Raw genomic sequence first — 19209 nt, forward strand, 5'->3', positions numbered from 1 at the left:
AAAGTATAGAAAAGATTTTAAAATCAAGCGTCATATATCCTATTTTTTCTATTATGACCTTTTTTGTTTTCATTTGATTTGCTTTTGATTTCATCTAATAACATTCTTGTTTCTAGTAGCCATGGAGCTATCTTCCCAGTGCTTCTTCATTACCTGAAGCAAGTAGTAAAACAAACAAACAACAAACAAAAAAGCTAAATTAAAACAAGTAAATATATGATTTCTCAAGTGTTTTAGAGCAAACTAGCAACATCCAATTTACCCTGTGCATCGATATATTCAAAACTTTCCCCGAAGGACAATACAGTAGCCATGCATCCGGTGCTATAAAAGGTGTATGTGAAACCTCATAAGCCTTTAAAGAGAAATGTTTTCACAAATATTGATAGCTAATAAATTTTATTAATCTCTTAAGGGATTTTGTTTGCTTGTTTAAATTAAAGCACCCTGTGGAGGCAATTTAACAGGATCTTCAGGCTTTATTCTTTCGCCAAACTTCCCTCATCCATATCCGCATAGCAGGGACTGTGACTGGACCATCACTGTAAATACAGACTATGTGATCTCCTTGGCATTCATCAGGTGAGTTCTTCTACATCCCTACTTTTAAGTAAATTCATCAAATTCATCAACAAATTCATGATTAGTTTGCCATACTCTTCCCTCGGCAATGCTGAAAAGCAAACAAAACCAAATTATGTGTAGAAGTTTAATTATTTTCTAAAGAAAACTTAATTTTAATACTAATATTTTATAATTACAAGTTTACAAAGTCTTCAATAGTAGTATAGCAGTTGTAGAACTTAGTGAATAAACAAATTCATTAGATTTCAGTGTAGTGGAAGTGTGTTAGAGATCAAATAGTTTATGGATGGTCATGAAGTGGTTTTCTTTGTATGCATTTTCCCTACATATACTTGCTATCACTGCTTGAAAATTTGCTTTGTTTTCCAAATTTCAGAATTAAAAATAAATCAATTTTTTTTCTCACATGTTCAGTTTCCAAAGTCTTAATAAGCATTTGAAACCCATTGTACAAACACTAGCACTGGGCTTGGAAAGACACATATTCCCAACTACTTTTTTTCTGCTAGCTTGGTTAAGTCAGACTGGCAAAAATCCTGTTATTATTTTTCAGCAAAATGCATCTCATGATAGAACTTTCCATAAAAGTACCCCCAAAAGTACACAAATTACTAATGAGCGCAGACTGCAGTTTTATTGTATTACTGAATCAAAGAGGATTGGAGTTTATGGAGAATAGAAGTCAGTAGGATTTGAGTTCTAATTTGATACTGTGTTATGAGAGTAAATTATTTATTTAAAAGAACCATAATTTCCTCATATGAAGCTAGTAGCCAACAGATCAAAACCTGTTCTCTTTCCTTAAGATTTGCTGGGAAGTAGGGCAGCATGGTGGCACAGTGAGCTAATCATCCACCTTGAGCCACCAGCATCCCATATGGGAGTTGGCTCATACTTTGACTGCTACATTTCCAATTCAGCTGTATGATTATGGCTTGGTGAAGCAGGAGCGAATGACCCAAGTCCTTGGGGCCTGAAACCACACGGGAGACCCACAGGAAGTACCTGGCTCCCAGCTTTGAATCAGCTCAGCTCCAGCCATTATGACCATGTTGCGGGGAGAGAACCAGTGGATGGAAGACCTCTTTCTGTAAAAACTGACTTTCAAATAAAAACAGATAAATAAATATTAGAAATAATGTACAGAAAGGTGTTAAATAGTTTAAGGATTTCCTACACAGAAATGTGCCTAATCTGTGTTAAAGTGATATCTTCAGTATGTTGACTCAATATAAAGTAACAATTCCTTCTACCAGTTTATTGAAGCTGTTTGGTATTATGTAAGGTGGTAGGACAAAAATGCAATTTTATAATATGATGAAATCTGCTTTTACAAAAAAGATAATTTGAAGTCATAAAAATGTACCAAATACATAAATGCAGAGATTTTTATTTTTATAATTTGTAGTGATTGCTTATGGCAGTATCAAACCAACAATAATTATAATGTTAGTTATATCCAGGATACTGTTATCACACAACTCTGTCAAGAATAGTATTATCATCATTTGACATTTGGAGAATAACAATGTAGTCAATAGAAGTATTAATATTTTTCATACAGAGCTTAGTTTACTTTTAAAATTATTCTATTTAGTGACTTAAGGATAGGAGACTGTATTACATGAAGTAAGTGACCAAATTTGATTTCCAGTTCTTTGACTTATTTTCTGATCTTAGGGAGACCACTAACTCTTCAGGATCTTAAGATTTTCATTGAGAAAATGAAAATCATAATCCTTCTTATATTCACAGGATTACATTATAAAATTGAGTTGATACTTAATGAAAGTGACTTGTAAATTATAATCCTTCAAGTTTTGTGCAAAATCAACAAAGATTCTAAAATTTCCTGAAAAAAATAATATTTTTGCTCAATTTTCACTTTCCAAGTCAATATTTTCAGTATTTGTCTAAGTCAAAAATAACATTAAAAGTACTTTATTCTTGTTATTTGAGTGGTATAGAGGGATGGAGGGACTGAGGGAGAGAGATTCAAATTCATTATCCAAGTGATCGCAGCAGCCAGGAAAGGACCAGGCTAAGCCAGGAGCCTGAGGATGGCAGGAATTCAAGTGGTTCAATGTTCATTTGCTGCCTTCCTAGATACACATTACCAGGGAGATGGATTAGAATTACAGGAGCCAGGATTCAAGCCAGCACTCCAGTGAACTACTTTGCCACAAAGCCTACTCTGATTTCATTGTTAAGTAGAGTTTTAGTCTTCCAATTTTAATAAACACAATTATATAATTCACAAAGCACTGTTTCCAGTGATATTTCCAATAGTGAAATAGGCAAGGAACTTGTTATCACCATCTTAATGTTGAAATGAATCTCAGAAGCTTGTGTTTTTAGAACAAAATCAAGCTGAGTCTTCTGAGTTCCACTGCTTTAATGTTAATAGTTACCAAAATCAGTCACCATATCTGCTGAAACAATTTAACATTAATGAAATGAATTACATTCATGAAACCGCAGAGTAAATTCATGTGGAACATATTGGTCTGATGGCTCCCAGTTTTCTCATGTTACTGGAATGGTTAGGAATGAACAAGTTTGATATCTCTGCACAAGTGCAGGTCTTTTCACCACCATTTATGCATAAGAATATATAAGCAGTTTACCTCATCCACCAGTTCATGTACGCATCTAACATGAAATTGTTATGGGATCTTCAACATTGTAAATTATGTATATTTGAAAACATTGTCTTTCACCTAGAAAATCTGTTCAATGCAAAGATGGTAACACTTGAAAAAAAGGCTTTCTACTGATACTTAATAATGTCCAGCTTTACTGGATTTATTTTGTTTTATGGACTAGCTTTTATTAATAATCTGCACAAATCCATCTATTTTCCTATATTCTATTGGTCTGAATTTCTCTACATGAAGTTGTGGAAGAAATTCATATACTTTCAGGAAAAGAATGCTTAATAAAACATGCAGTATTTTGTTTTAGCTGTTTAATTGACAGGTAGACGCATGGTGAGATGCAGGGGAAGAAGCAAGACAGAGAAAGAGAATTTTTCACTTCCCAAGTGGCTGTGATGGTCTAGTCTGGGACAGGCTGATTTCAGGAGCCAGAAACTACACATGATCCTTTGCCCAAGCATTTGGTCCAGCTTCTGCTGCACTTCCAGGCTCATTGGCCAGTAGCTGGATCAATAATGGTGCAGCCTGGACTTTACTGGCATTAATATGAGATGCTAAAATACAGACCCCATATTGAGTAATTTAAGTGAAAAGTTTATATTTGGACTTTTGTTTAAGTAGAATTGATTTTTTTATAACAAAAATGCTCATAAAATTGTTAGGTCAATACAAACGATACCATTTGTTTAAAAATATGTATTTATTTATTTGAAAGGAAGAATCGGAGAGAGAGAGAGGGGAGAGAATCTTACATGCTTATCTTCAATTCTCAAATAGCTGTAACTCGCAAAGCTGGGCTGGTCTGAAGCTAGAAGCCAGGTGCTTGTTTTAGGTCTCCTAGTGGATGCAGGGCCCCTAGCACTTGGATCATCCTCCATTACTTTTCCAGGTCATTAGGCAGAAACTAGATGTGCATCAGCTAATACAAAGACTGGAACTCATATTGAATGCTGGCACCATGAATGGTATCTGTACGTGTTATTCCACCATGCATGTCCGCTACCCTTAATTTTTAAAAATAGATTGTATTTACATGTATACAGTGTGTGGTTGCATAAGTGATTATTATTCTCTGCATTTCATCAATATAAAGTAATTTATTTAAGGATACAGAATTACCACAGGGAGAAACAAAGTTTCATATTAATGTTGTTATTCCCTCTAGAAGACATATGAATTTAGAAATGTTTGGAAATGTCAAGATGCTTTATGTTCTTTTCCATTGATTTGATATTTACATGCAGTATGTTGTTTCATAGCAAATTTTTATTAGTTTATTTTCATAGGCTCTGTTATTATTTGTAAACATGATATGATTATATGACTATTATGGTTAATAGTCTAATAATAGTCATGCTACCTCTTTCTCATCTTTTCTTCTTTTTTTTTCTTTAGTTTTAGCATAGAACCAAATTATGACTTCCTGTATATATATGATGGACCAGATAGTAATAGTCCTCTGATTGGAAGTTTTCAAGACAGCAAGTTACCAGAGAGAATAGAAAGCAGCTCAAATACTATGCATCTGGCTTTTCGCAGTGATGGATCTGTTAGTTATACTGGATTCCATTTGGAATACAAAGGTAAATATGAATAATCACTTTTAGCATCATGAATTAAGTTTTGATTTTTTGTGTGGGAGAATAAGTTTGCATTGATTATTATGGTTAGATGTAAGTTTATTTTTAAGTGTTCATAGTGTACAAGTCATATCATAAAAGGGCTCTCAATATAGACCTCTCTATCAGTGAAAAAGAAAGTAGCATTTCACTAATTGCTATCAAGGGAAGTGTATCAGGCAAACGAGCAAATATTATACTGCAGGAATTGGGGAAGGCCACAAAAAATTTTTAATTTAATGTTTGTAAGCTAAACTTTCTTCCAAATACTTTTATACAGGGAACAAAATATAAAATAATGATGTTTTTTGAAAATGTCTTCAGATACTTAAATGAGTCAGTAATCAGAACATGGAGAACAAAATGTTTTCAGTAACACAATTTGAAATATAATAATAAAGCAAACTGCATAGTGTATACTATCAGCTTGAAACACCTTAACATTTTACCATATTTGTTTCTGATCTCTTTAAACTTGTTTTAAGAAATCAAATATTAGATATGCAATTGAAACTACTTTTTGATTTGCCATAGGAACAGCATTTGTCTTGTGAGGGCTATTACAGAAAGTCAGGATAAAATCTGCCACACATGACATCTGTTAAGGAAGATTATTTTGGGGAAAAGAAAAACTCACAAGTCTGCAAGATGCCTATGTTAGCATTGTCCAGTATCTCTGTCATAACTTGAAAATGCATGCTAGAGCCAGGAATCTGTTGAAGACAGGCATGAAATAGGTATCATTTCCATAAGAATATTGAGAACTTCAGAGTCTCCCATCGGACAGGACAAAGATAAAAACTTTGATAGTGGGAGATATGCAGCTTACCTGGTGAAGACAACACATCTGAGATGCTATTTATTGGGCCCCTTGGCAAATGCTAGTTGCTTTGTGTTAGAGAATGCTAGAGAAATTTAAACTTTGGGATTGTGGGTTGGGGATCAGTGGCCTTAGAGAAAGTTGTTGATCATTCTATCACTTTTTCTGGGAAAAATGCACCCAGCTTAAACCAGGACCAGCAATCTGGCTGTCCAAACAAACTGTAATGAGTATTTAAGTTCATCTTATGATGTCTTTGGTCTTTATATGGCAGTACCCTCTTAAACCTGAATTTGTTGCCTATCTTTCCATGAATATATGCTTACGCATATTTTGTAGATTATGTAATGTATATCTCTTTTGCCCTATGTAAGGCAAATTTTGTATTTTGTGTTTTTAATATGTGCTTATTTCCTGGTAATTTTTTAAAGCTTTACTTTGTTTTTGACATGTTTAATACATGTAGCCTGAATTTATCACTTCATTATGACAGTGCATTGTATGAGTGTGTCACAATTAATATATTAATTATTCTAGTGATAAATACCCACATTATGCCAATTTAATACTATAGCAATTTTATGATAAAAGAAATATTTTGTCCCTGTATCCTTGAAATTATTTATGAGAAACTTTTTAGAACTAAATGAGAGAGTAATAATTCAGAAAGTCTATGAAATATAAATCCATACTGCCAAATTGTTCTCTGGGTTTTAATCTGAACATTAGAAGAGATTAAGAATTTCAGAAACTCTATGGGTTTGAAAAACAGGCAAACTTTCTGAAATTTTAAGTTGCTTATCTAGAAGATGTTGAACATCCCTTGTCATTTAAGAAAATATTTATTTATTGGGCTGGCAGACAAAAGCAGATTAAATACATGATAGATAGGTAGATAGATACAAGACAGATAAATGGATAAACATCTATCTGTTACTTTAGTCCACAGCTGCCTCCTACATCTAGAGAACCTGACTATGGTTGAAGGCAGAAACCAGGAGCTCAGGACAGAGCTCCCACTTGCAACCAACATGGTCTGGTTAGAGTAGTCAGAAATTGTTAGTATAGATAATAATATAGGTCTCCCACACGGGTGGGAGAAAAATAGTGCTTTGAGCATTAGGCTCTGCACTAGCAGATATCTGGAGGAAATAACTAGATCTAGGTATTGAACCCAGACACTGTGATAGGGTATGTGGTTATCTTACCAGTGTTTAAACTACTAGGTCCAATTCCCTTAAATAAATCTTAGAGAAAAAAAGCTTTAAAAAAATTTAAAATTAAACTTGTTCTATTCATTGAATTTGAGTGTTACTCTCTGACTTTATAATTTATTTGAGAATAAAATGAATTATTTGTTATACCCCATATTCACATTTGTTAATATGACATATTTTTAAGTTTCATTTAATGTTTTAATAATGACTTACATTGCTGTTCATAAACATTTTCTGATTTATTTTGTAGATATTTTGTACTTCACACTGTTATGAAGTGTTACCTTTATTACTAGTACTTCTGGCTGTTTCTAGTAATAAAACCAAAGTCATTTCATGCAGTTTCTTCATATTTAGCGAACTTAGTTAACTCCTTCATTAGCTATCATTTTTATAGCCCTAAAAATTTATTTATTTTATTATTTTATTATATAATTCCACAAAAACACCCCGCACTGATTTCCCCCATATAAATACAATGGTATAATCTTTCCCAAAGAGTGGTAAATATACCATTCTGCTATTTAAGTAACAGTGACTGTTTTGTTTCTTTCTAAGCTTTTTACAACGTTTTATTTCTTGTGTTTATTTAGAACTTTGACCAGGAACTTCAAACTTTGTCAGAAAGAACAACAGACAGTCATTATTTGTGTGTCATTCCTGATTTTGAAACAAACACAATTGTTTCACTTTTAGATGTGATGATTATTAGTGATTGAGGACCATGTTAGAAGGATATAGAAAAAAAAACTTGTATTCAGGCATATGCAAATTATTTATAAGTAATTACTTTTTTTAAGTGATACATTTGGTGCACAATAAAGTATTTTGCCTGAAGTCAAATAACAAAACTAAACTCTGATTCAGAGTGTGAACAAAGCTCATTCTGTGATCCAGCATTTTATTGAACCTCAGGATATTACTTATCAGTTCCCTTCACACATTCCATTAACCCTCTACATATTGAATGCTAAATAGAAAATTTTTTAGAACAAAGAGCTTTTCAGTTTATTCACGTTATATGCTGAGTGTCTAAAATAATGACCCTACACAGTACATATTCAATAATTATTGTTGAATTCTCCACAGATTAAAGAAAAAAATTGTGTTCTCTAGTCAATTCACATTATATTCATAAAATAATAGTAGTCTTGAAAATAATTTTAAAAACCTGAAGATACATTCTTTTCCTGCATTTTACAAAAAAGGACTTAATTTAGAATAGCTACATGTGTTCTCTAGTCAATTCACATTATGTTCATAAAATAATAGTAGTCTTGAAAATAATTTTAAAAACCTGAAGATACATTCTGTTCCTGCATTTTACAAAAAGGGACTTAATTTAGAATAGCTACATATGTGTGCACTTTGATAGGCTTATAAATATAACCTGTTAAACAAACAAAAAGAAAACAGAATTAAAGAAAAGTTTTACTGTGAGTATTTTCAGAGATCACAGGGATGAAAAATACAGGAAGAGAATCTAATAGCCATGGTTGTGACAGATGGTGCTAAATAAATATAACATTCTTTCTCATAGAAGCCGTGCATAACCTCACTCTCCTTCCTCTACACTAAATCTGTTTTATTAGGTGGTTGACATGAAATCTATTTGCCACATGTCAGCTAAATGTATATGCATTCTTATTTCCAAACTTGGAAAAGCATAATGTTTCATTATTTCAAAGAATGCCACTCTAAGAAAAGAACCATAAATGTAATTTGAAGAAAATTTAATCATTTCAGATGTACTTGTTCTAAGTGTGGTGATTAACTTCTCAAAGCAGAGACCCTCCATATAAGTAGAGACATTTACAAATGCAACAGAAATAATATACTAAAGGATTAAAAAAAGTGTTACTCTATTTTCAAAGGTTACAATTGTCAAATGAATTGCAAAACACTGCATAAAATTATTAGTACCACAACAATTAAGTGCAAAAGTGGTACACAGATCGAGACAAAAAATAATATATGATAATCCTCTACCTCTCCTGTTGCCTTCATGTTTACTACACAGTAGCAAGTACAGTCTAGTACATCTCATATGTAACTCTGAATGAGGTCTTATTTTCATACTTACACAGTATTTCTTCACAATTTTACTGCTTGAAATCAAATTAGGTAATTCTCTAGGACATTTCTCTAAAATCTGTAGGAAAATTCCATAGTGAAACCAAATTTATCAAAAAAAATCAATCCTTTTTTAAAGTTATTTTTATCGGAAGGGCATAATAACAGAGAGAAGGAGAGACAGAAAGATCTTCCATCTGCTGCTTCACTCGCCAAGTTGCTGTAATGCTAGAGTTGAGCTGATCCAATGCCAGGAGACAGGAACTACTTTAAGGTGTCCCGCATGTGACATGAAAGCACTGAGCCATCTTCTATTGTTCTCCCAGGCTACAAGTATGGAGCTGGGTGGAAAGTGAAACAGCTGAAAGATGAACCTGTGCCAATATGAGCTCCCAGAGCTTACAGGTAGAGAATTAGCCAGTTGATTAGCCATTTGAGTATTCAGCAGCAGCCCTGAGATCAAAGCTTTTATAAACCACTGTTTCCATCCTTTTTTTTTTTTTTTAAATTCCAGGACCTTGGTTCAATTCAAGGAAAGCCAGCATCAGGGTGTGATTCTGCCTACAAACTGTGTTGTGTTTTCTGCTTGTTAAGTAAAGACTCAATGTGTGGTTTTATTTTAAAAACAAATTAATCAATTTCTATGTCACTGAAGCTCCATTCTTAGTTACCAAATTTAGTTTCCTGTTGCTTCAACATAGGTGCTGAAATCACTTCCATGTAAATTAATATAGAAAGAGTGTATACATTAGTTGAGGTGAACATCTTTTTAATTAAAAAAATACTATTGGGCTGGCATTGTGGTACACAGTGGTTTAAGCTCTAACTTGCAATGCCAGCATTCTGTATTAGGATCCCAACTATTATCTTCATTGTTCTTCTTCCAATCCATCTTCTTGTTTTTGCACCCAGGAAGGCAGTAGAAGATGGCCCAGTTCTTTCAACCCGAGTAACCCATGTTGAGATAACAGGATGAAATTCCTGGCTTCTAGCTTCTGGCTTTTGTCAAACCCAGCCCTGGCTGGTGTAGCCTTTTGGAAAGTAAACCAACAAATACAATCTTAATCTCTCTCTCTCTCTCTCTCTCTCTTTTTTCTCTCCCTCTCTTACTTTGCATTTCAAAGAAACAAACATTTTAAATGAATTATTATAAAAAGTCCTTCCTCTGTTCAACAATTATACCGATAAAGTATTCATGCATGAAAAATAGCACATAATACATTGCAATAAATTCAAAACTTTTTGCTTTGACTTGCTTATTTGAGAGAGAGAGAGAGAGAGAGAGAGATTTTCTGTTGCTGGTGTACTCCATACAACCTGGAACCTAGAATTCAATATCTTACTCATCTAAGTGCCAGTGATCCAACTACTCAAATCATAGCCTGCTGTCCTCCAGAGTGCATATTGTAGTAGGGATTTGAAATTAAATTTCAGGCAGGACTCAAATCAAGGCTCTCTGTTACTTGTTTAGGACATCTCAAGTAGCATCTTTACTGCTTGGCAAAACATTCATACCATGTTTTACTATATTCACTAGATAATGATTTTAATGAAAGTATTTCTTATAATTTTATTTTCTGACCACTTGTTATGATTCAGTAAACTGACAGATATGGCAAGACACTTTGAACTTGCAGTCCTCACAGAGAAAATGATTGTTGCCTTACCTTTTAAATTAGAGGACAAAAAGAATATATTCTGAAGCTTTCAGAGAATATAATGCTTTAGAGTAATGCATGTTATATTTTAAAGTACTATTTTAAAATAATGTTTGTTACTATCTTACAGCAAAACTCCGAGAGTCCTGTTTTGATCCAGGCAACATAATGAATGGTACCAGACTAGGAATGGATTATAAATTAGGGTCAACAGTCACCTATTACTGTGATGCTGGTTATGTTCTTCAAGGTTATTCAACACTCACCTGTATAATGGGAGATGATGGGAGACCTGGATGGAATAGAGTCCTTCCAAGCTGTCATGGTAAAAATAATTATATTGTTTGATGAATTTTTATTAGATGGAATCAAGACATGCATGAAGCTGTTTCTATATTTAAAATCTGCACTGATCACTAATGTATAATCTTTAAGTGTGATATAGATAGTATGAATTCTTTGTCAAGAGTTTTAAAATTAAATTTAAGAAAAAAGTGGTATAGGGGTCATGTTTATAACCATAGGCCTCTTATGGAACCTGTACCAATTATATTAGAATAATTCTCTGAGAGCAGGAGTGTCATAATTGTTGCTTTCATGTGTGTGTCTTCAGTCTCAGAGGAGTAGTGGAAAAAAACAGTAGGTTCCCAGAAGATATTGCCGAAGTAAAGGAATAACAAGTGTTGATATGAAACTGGCATTCTACCACAATGAGATAACTACAATAACTTTAATATTATCAGGAACTGGTGATGAATTTTCATCCAAAATAAGGATGTAGGTGGATAAAAGATACAAGAGAAAATAAATATCTCCTATGATTCAGGTTGTTCAAAAAGAGAAGTATGACATGTTTAGAAGTCACACAGAAGTACTCATAATATTCTTTATAGGATAGAGATACAGTGTAGAAGGTTTTAGAAAGGAGAAGTAGTGGTATCACTACAATTTATTAGTCAGTTAGTGTTACTAGTTACTGGCCAATTGATACTATTCAAGTGATACCACTACAAGATGCCTAGTCAATTGAATGATCCTAACGCATTGTACAAGGCAACTCAAAGATGATATCATTTAGTGCAGAATTTCCAAAATGTGATCATCAGCAGTGAGTCATGAAATAAAATCCTTTGGTCATGACCACAATTTTAAAATAGAGGTGATATTGATTTAGTTAAATAAAAATAAAAAGAAGAGGATTGTGTCTCAGTATGATCAATTAGGGTATGAGGCTATAGCCTTGAATGGAGATAGGGTGGTGGGAGAAAATGGGTGCTGAGCAGAGATGAAGAAAAATCACCAAATTAGGTGAGCAGAGATCGCACGAAACCTGTGGAAGAAAGATGGAGCTGTGTGGCTGAGGAAATGCTACAGAAAACACCCAAGGTTGCTACCCACAGCCCAAGAGGGTGAGCAAAAGGGAGTTAAGATACAGAAAGGCAGCCCAGCCCATGGACAAGAGACTTGTGCATTTGGAATGGACACAAGAGGAGATCAGTAGTTGGACATCTGTGATGGTCCCCCACAGTGTGACCAAAGACACAAGAGCAAAGCACTGTCCTTAATACCCATGCAGGGAGGTGAAGCTGAGTGGAATCCTACAGGCTGCCATAGAATTCTGTAATTGACACCAGACCCAGGAGAGCCACCAGATCCACCAGAGAAGGAGATGTGGGAGTCTAGGGTGCAGAGGGTGTATCTGGATCAATTCAAGAAATCTGATATGTAAGCTAAAACTGGAGGCCAAATATGATCATACAGGTGGACAATAGGACCTAGTTGTGCGGATTCCAGGGATACGTATGGTACCCAATGCAAGAGGGAGGAGTGAAGGCTGTCTAGGCAATGACAAGCATTTTGGACCTGATAGGAGGGACCAAGAGTAAATGAGCATGGGTTCATGGGCTCTTAAGTGGTGGTGTCTGCATGGGAGGTGAGAAGGAGCAAAGTTGATGACTGGTTGTTGACTTTGAGGTACTATTTGCCAGAAGTGGGAAACAGTTAAGTGTCTATAATAGGCATGCAGGACTGTGAGTCCACAACCGCTCAGTTTCCACGCCAAAGTCAGCAGCACCAGGAGCGTTGTTCCCAAAACTTTAGTGGAAGTCCCAGATTCATGACAGGGACCTTGCCACTGAGCAGCAATAACATAAAGGAAGTTTGCTTAAAAGTTCAGGGAATCACCTCCCCACCTCCAGAAAGGAAAAAAAAAAAAAAAAAGAGGAAGGTGAGGGTAGGGAATTTTTCCTTTTCTTTGCTTCTGTTTTTGAAAAATCTCTCTGCTTGTCTATAGAAAGCTCAGTTAAACCAATCATGTCTCATTTGTCTGCAAGAGCAACAGTTATCTAGTGACCAACAAGGGTCAAGCAAGAAAAGATGGATGAGTGACACTATGTAAAGTCACAGTAGTAGCCACCCTCGCCTTGGACATGGTTGGAACTATGACACAACCTAAACATAACTGGGCCAGAAGGAAAGCAGCCCGGGTCATACTGGCTGTAGAGACCTACAATGGACCAAAGTAGGGAAGCCTAAGGCTACAGCGCCCCAGAGTAACTGGCTGAAATGCTCCCTCCTTCTGCCCCCATCATCCAGATTAAGAATGAACAGAGAACCAAGGACAGAAGGGAAATAGTAAAATCTGTCACAAACCTGGAAATAATAAATAATACAAGGTAAAACAGCTTGCTTGAATAAAAACCTGCAGATCTGAAAGACAATGGTCAAAGGTAACAGAAGAACCACAGCTAACTCAAACAAGGAAACTAGTGTTTTCCTTAAAAATGAGCAAAAGATCATTTTAATACAAGCTAAGCATGAAGACATTGAGAATCTGTCAAAGATGAAATTTAAAAAAAAAACATAAAACTCTTCAGAAATGAAATGAAAGCAAGAATTTAATGAATACATTACAAGAGATACAAGTTGTAAAACAGATTCAAATTGAAATATTTGACATAAAGAATACAATAGAGCAAATTAAAACTACAATGGAAATCCTCACCAATAGAGTGAGTGAGGTAGAAGAAAGAATTTCAGGACTAGAGGACACTTTATTTGAAAATGTAAAGCCAGAAATATGGAAGAACCGAGTGACCCTAGGAAAAACCATTCCAGAATTATGTGACACCATCAAAAGATCACATATAAGGATGATAGGATTTCCCAAAGTCATGGAATGTGGAGCAGTGTTGCAAGATACATTAATAATAATAAAATGAAATAATAAATGAAAACTTCCCTAGCATTAGGAAATAAAGGGCAATCCAAATAAAGGATGAGGAAAGAACACCAAACAGACTCAATCAGAAGCAATCCTCACTGTTACACATCATTAGTAAGCTTCCATCAGTTAAACATAAGGAAAATATACTGAAACAGGCATGCAAGAAAGGTCAGAGAAGTTATTGAGGCACCCCATTCAGACTCACTGTGGACTTCACAGAGGAAACACGTCAGACCAGAAGAGAATGAAGTGACATATTTCACATCCTAAATCAAACAGTCATCCCAGAATAACACATCAAGCTAGGTTTTCAGTTATAATTGAAATGAAATGAAAATGCTTCCTGAGCAAATACAAACTGAAAGACTCTGCCACTTCCAGAGTAGCCCTAAAAACGATAGTCAAAAATGAACGTAAGACAGAAAAGAGAAACAGCCAGCTACAACCAATGATGGTAAAGGTGGAGACCTGTTCAACAAAGCAACAAAAGAAACCTAAATCAAAAATGAGAAACCCACTGCTAAAATGACAGGACTAAATAAATTCCTGTCAGTATTAACTTTGAATGTAAATGCTTAAATTCATCAGTCAAACATAAATTAGTGGACTGAATCAAAAAAAGAAGATTCATCCCTGTTGTGAACAGGAAACACATTTCATCAATAAACATATGCTGAAACTGAAAGAGAAAGGCTGGGAAAGGATATTTTAGGCTAATGGAAAGGAATAGTGAGCCTGTGTAGCCATTCTAGTAGTAGGTAATATGGGCTTCAATATGAAAACATTGAAAGAGATGAAGGACACCACTTAATGATGGGATCCATTTGGCAAGATGAAATCACAATAGTAAATATATACAGTCCAAATGCCAGGGTGCTAGCATATATAAAACAATTGTTGATGGGCCCAGCGCAATAGCGTAGTGGTTAAAGTCCTCACCTTGCACACCAGGGATCCCAAATGGGCTCCGGTTCTAATCCCGGCTTCCACTTCCCAACCAGCTCTCTGCTTGTGGCCTGGGAAAGCAGTCGAGGACAGCCCAAAACCTTGGGACCCTGCACCCTCATGGGAAACACGGAGGAGCTCCTAACTCCTGGCTTCAGATTGGCTCAGCACCAGTCATTGTGGCCGCTTGGGGAGTGAACCATCGGATGGAAGACTTTCCTGTCTGCCTCTCCTGCTTTCTGTATATCTGACTTTCCAATAATAATAAATAAATAAATCTTAAAAAAATTTTTTGTTGGACCTAAAAGGAGATATAGCCTCCAATACAATACTAAAATAGTGGGGGACCTTAACCCCCTACTAACTCTAGGGTACAGATCAACAACACAGAAATTCAGAAAATAAGCACCAGTGCTCCCCCAGGCAACAGTAAAAATGAATTTGATAGTTATCTACAGAATACACTTTGCTTTTCATTTTTTTAAAGATTTATTCAGTTTATTACAAAGTCAGATATACAGAGAGGAGGAGAGACAGAGAGGAAGATCTTCTGTCCGATGATCCACACTCCCCAAGTGACTGCAACAGCTGCTGCTTTGCTGATCTGAAGCCGAGAGCCAGGAACTTCCTCCAGGTCTCCCACGAGCGTGCAGGGTCCCAAGCCTTTGGGCTGTCCTTGACTGCTTTCCCAGGCCACAAGCAGAGAGCTGGATGGGAAGTGGAAGCAGGGTTTGGAACCGGTGCCTATATGGGATCCCGGGCGTGCAAGGTGAGGATTTAACCGCTACACTATTGTGCTGGACCTGCTAACTATATATCTGAAGGAGTTAGAAAAACAACAACAATGTTATCCCAAGATTTACATAGAAAAAAATATTCAAAACATGGAGAAAATAAACCAAATAGAGATCAAAAGAACAATTTGTAAAAATCAGTGAATCAAGCTGGTTCTTGGAGAAAATTAAAAAAAAATAGATATTACTAGCTCAACTGAAGAAGAAGGAGAGAAAGAGGAAGAGGAAGAAGAAGAAGAAGGGGAGGAGGAGGAGGAGGAAGAAGAAGGAGGAAAGGAGGAAGAGGAAGAAGAGAATCAGAGCTGAAAGAAGAAGCATAAAACTGATACATTGGACATACATAGAATAATCACAAGCCATGTGAAGCAACTATGCCAACACATCAGAAGACCTAGAAGAAGTGGATAGATTCCTGGACAACACTATGTACCAAAACTATATCAGGATGTAATTGAGAATCTAAATAGATCTATATCCTGGACAAAGATCAAATCAGTAATTAAATCCCTCCTAACAAAGAAAAGCCCAGGACCAAAAAGCTACACTACTGAATTCTAGCAGTCCAAGAAAATTGACCCCAATAGTCTGTTATCTATTCAAAGCAATAGAAAACAATACAAAAGGTGGCAATCCTTTCAAATCAACAGCATCAACAATATGTCAATATTATCAAAAGTAATATGCAGATTCAATGCTATCCCAATCAAAATCTGAGCTAGAAAAGACGGTAGATTAAATTGGAAACACAAGAGAACATCAATAGCCAAAGCTATTAAGAAGAATAAAAACAAAGCTGAAGGAATCTCAATTCCAGACCTTAAGATATACTGCAGGGCAGAAACACCAAAGATCAACAGAACATAGAAATCCCAGAAATTAACCCACACAGCCAATTAATTTTCATCATATTGATGAAAAATACCCTAAGGAAAAATTCTGGTCTCATCAACAAATATTGTTGGAATAATTGGATAGCTGCATGTATAAATAAGAAACAAGAACCCCATGTGTCACCTTATAAAAAAATCAAATCTAAATGGATCAAGGACCTAAATCTGCACCAAAAAAAACATGTAATTATTAGAGAAAAACACAGGCAAAGATTTCTGAGAAAATTACCAAAAACACAAGCAAAGTCAAAATAAACAAATGGGACTACATTAAACTAAAAAGCAAAGGAAATGATCAACAAATCAAAGAGGCAACTGACAGAATGGGAGAAAGTCTTTGCACACTGTGGAACGTATAGGTGACAGTAACCAGGATTTGTCAAGAATTTCAGAAGAACAGCAACAGCAAAATAAACAACACAATTAAAAAATGGGTGAAGGAATTGAGCAGGTATTTTCCAAAAGAACCAGTTCACAAGGCTGACAGACATATGAAGAAATGCTCAGACTCCCTAGCAATTAGGGAAATACAAATGAAATCACATTGAAGTCCTACTTAACTCCAATGGGAATGGCCTATGTTAGGAAATATTCTAGCTATTCCTGCTGGCATAGATGTGAAGAAAAAGCTTCCCTTTTCCACTGCTGGTGGTAATGTAGATCAGTGCAGCCACTATGAAAGCCCGTAAGGAGAGTGCTCAGACAACTTAAAATTGATACAGCTAAAATGTGGCCTAGCTATCCCATTCCTGGAAATATATTTAAATGAATATATTAATAGCAGCATGAGCCACAATAATAAAGGCATGGAAGTAATCTAGATGTCCATTGAAAGAAGAATGGAGAAACTGTATTATATCTATTCCATAGAATATTACTCATCCACCCACTCCCACCCAAAATGAAATTTACCATGTGCAATAAAGTGGTCTGAACTGAAGACCATTAGGGTCACTAATTTAACCAATCTCAGCTGGACAGGAACCATATGTTTTCTCTGATACAAGAAGAAAGCAAAATAGGTAAACAAATAAACAATATATATATATATGTATATATATTTTTTCTCAAAAAATAAACTATGTAATGGAGACTAGACTACCAGAAAATGAAGAATCATTGCAGGATGCATCTGTACTCCTGAATAAAACAGGACCACCAATAAAATTGTTAAATATAACTTGACAATTCAATGCCAGTCATCGGCTTTGATGACTTTATTATGATATTAGCTTATGTAAAAGTTAATTATGTCACATCTACAGTTCCTCTCTTCAATGTTACCAAGTTGAATCATGTTTCAATCCACAATTTCCCTGTGTCATACATTAATATATGTAACTTCTGTTTTGCCTTTCATCAGTGTAGAAAGTAGATAGTAAACAGGTCAGGATACAAACATGCAGATGAAGGCTGTTTACATCTATTTGGATTCAAGAAGCTACGGAAGGATTATGTATAAATCCATGATGTATCCTCATGTTTGTTTTAAAGATTACTGTGTTTTGATCAGAAGAAACTGATCAAGGGGGAACAAGTAATGTATGGAAACTAATTTGGAGAAAGAATAAAATAGAAAAGCTATCTGAGGCTCTGAATGAGGACAGAACTCTTCCATTAGATATTAAAAAATCAATTTAGCATTATTAGGGGAAATAAATCAAGTAATTCGTATTAAGAATTTTTAAATATTCCAAATAGGACCTTTTAATTTTTTAATACCAAAATAAATACCAATATGACCACCGATTCTCAGGACATTACTTTTTCTTTAACTGTTCACTTGGACTCACAGAAAGAGAGCATAAGCTCTAAGAAGTGATGGGCCACATATTATCATTTAGCATGTAACATTAATTTATAAAACTAGACCCTTGCTAAATACTTGCTTGAATTGAATCACACAAATTTATAAAGCTTGTCAGTTATATAAGATAGATTCTTATCATTATTTAGGATTAAGTACATATTTCAAATCTAAGGAAAATGTTTTAAGTAGCTTAAGTTGGATACTGGTAGATTATATTTGTCAGAAGTAGATACTAAATGATTGCATCCTGTGGAAAGTCCTGCTCTATGATGAGAAACTGCAGTTTATCTCATAAGAGTGTCAAAAAGATTAAATGATAGCAGAGTAGTGTATATGAGCCCACAGTTCACTTTATTATTAAAAATGTGCTTAAAGAGTAATTTATTTTTATTTTTCATACTTTGATTGATATCTGCTCACACTCTGTTAATTTCTGTTATACAGACTTACCAGATTAAAACACAAGTTATGTACCTTTCTTATCCTGTAGTTTGACCCAAATAGCAAAACCTTAGAAAATTTGCATAGCAACTGGTTTCATATCTCTCCTTAATATACATTACTTGACTTATTTCACCTAAAAAGGTTGCACTGACTTTTGATCTAACGACAAAGTTCTTCTATCATTCAGAGTGCCATTCATTTCTTATCCTATCATCTCCCAAATAGATCTGTTCTTGGTACCTGCTAAATACAACACAATAATCTGTAAAGTACGCATCAGATTGTATCATGCATTTACTCAAAATATACTAGTTTTTTCCTAAATCAAAATAAATGCCAGCGATCTCAAAATAAGAAACTCTCTTCACTGCTTACAAACACATAGACCTCTTTAAGTGCATGTTAAATGAAACAGGACTCCTTGATTTCTTTAAAAACCAATGATCATACTTCTGCTTCATGGATTTTACA

General features: G+C 34.9%; 1 protein-coding gene across 1 annotated transcript in view; it reads left to right on the forward strand.

Moving 5' to 3' along the window:
* Positions 1–19209, forward strand: part of CSMD3 (CUB and Sushi multiple domains 3) — an 878998-nt gene that overhangs the window by 676214 nt on the left and 183575 nt on the right. The window contains exons 29-31 of the mRNA XM_058668892.1: positions 444–582; positions 4638–4825; positions 10760–10954. Of these exons, the coding sequence (XP_058524875.1) occupies positions 444–582; positions 4638–4825; positions 10760–10954 (522 nt within the window). The remainder of the gene's footprint in view (positions 1–443; positions 583–4637; positions 4826–10759; positions 10955–19209) is intronic.

Source organism: Ochotona princeps, chromosome 9 (assembly GCF_030435755.1).
Source record: "Ochotona princeps isolate mOchPri1 chromosome 9, mOchPri1.hap1, whole genome shotgun sequence".
Lineage (NCBI taxonomy): Eukaryota > Metazoa > Chordata > Mammalia > Lagomorpha > Ochotonidae > Ochotona > Ochotona princeps.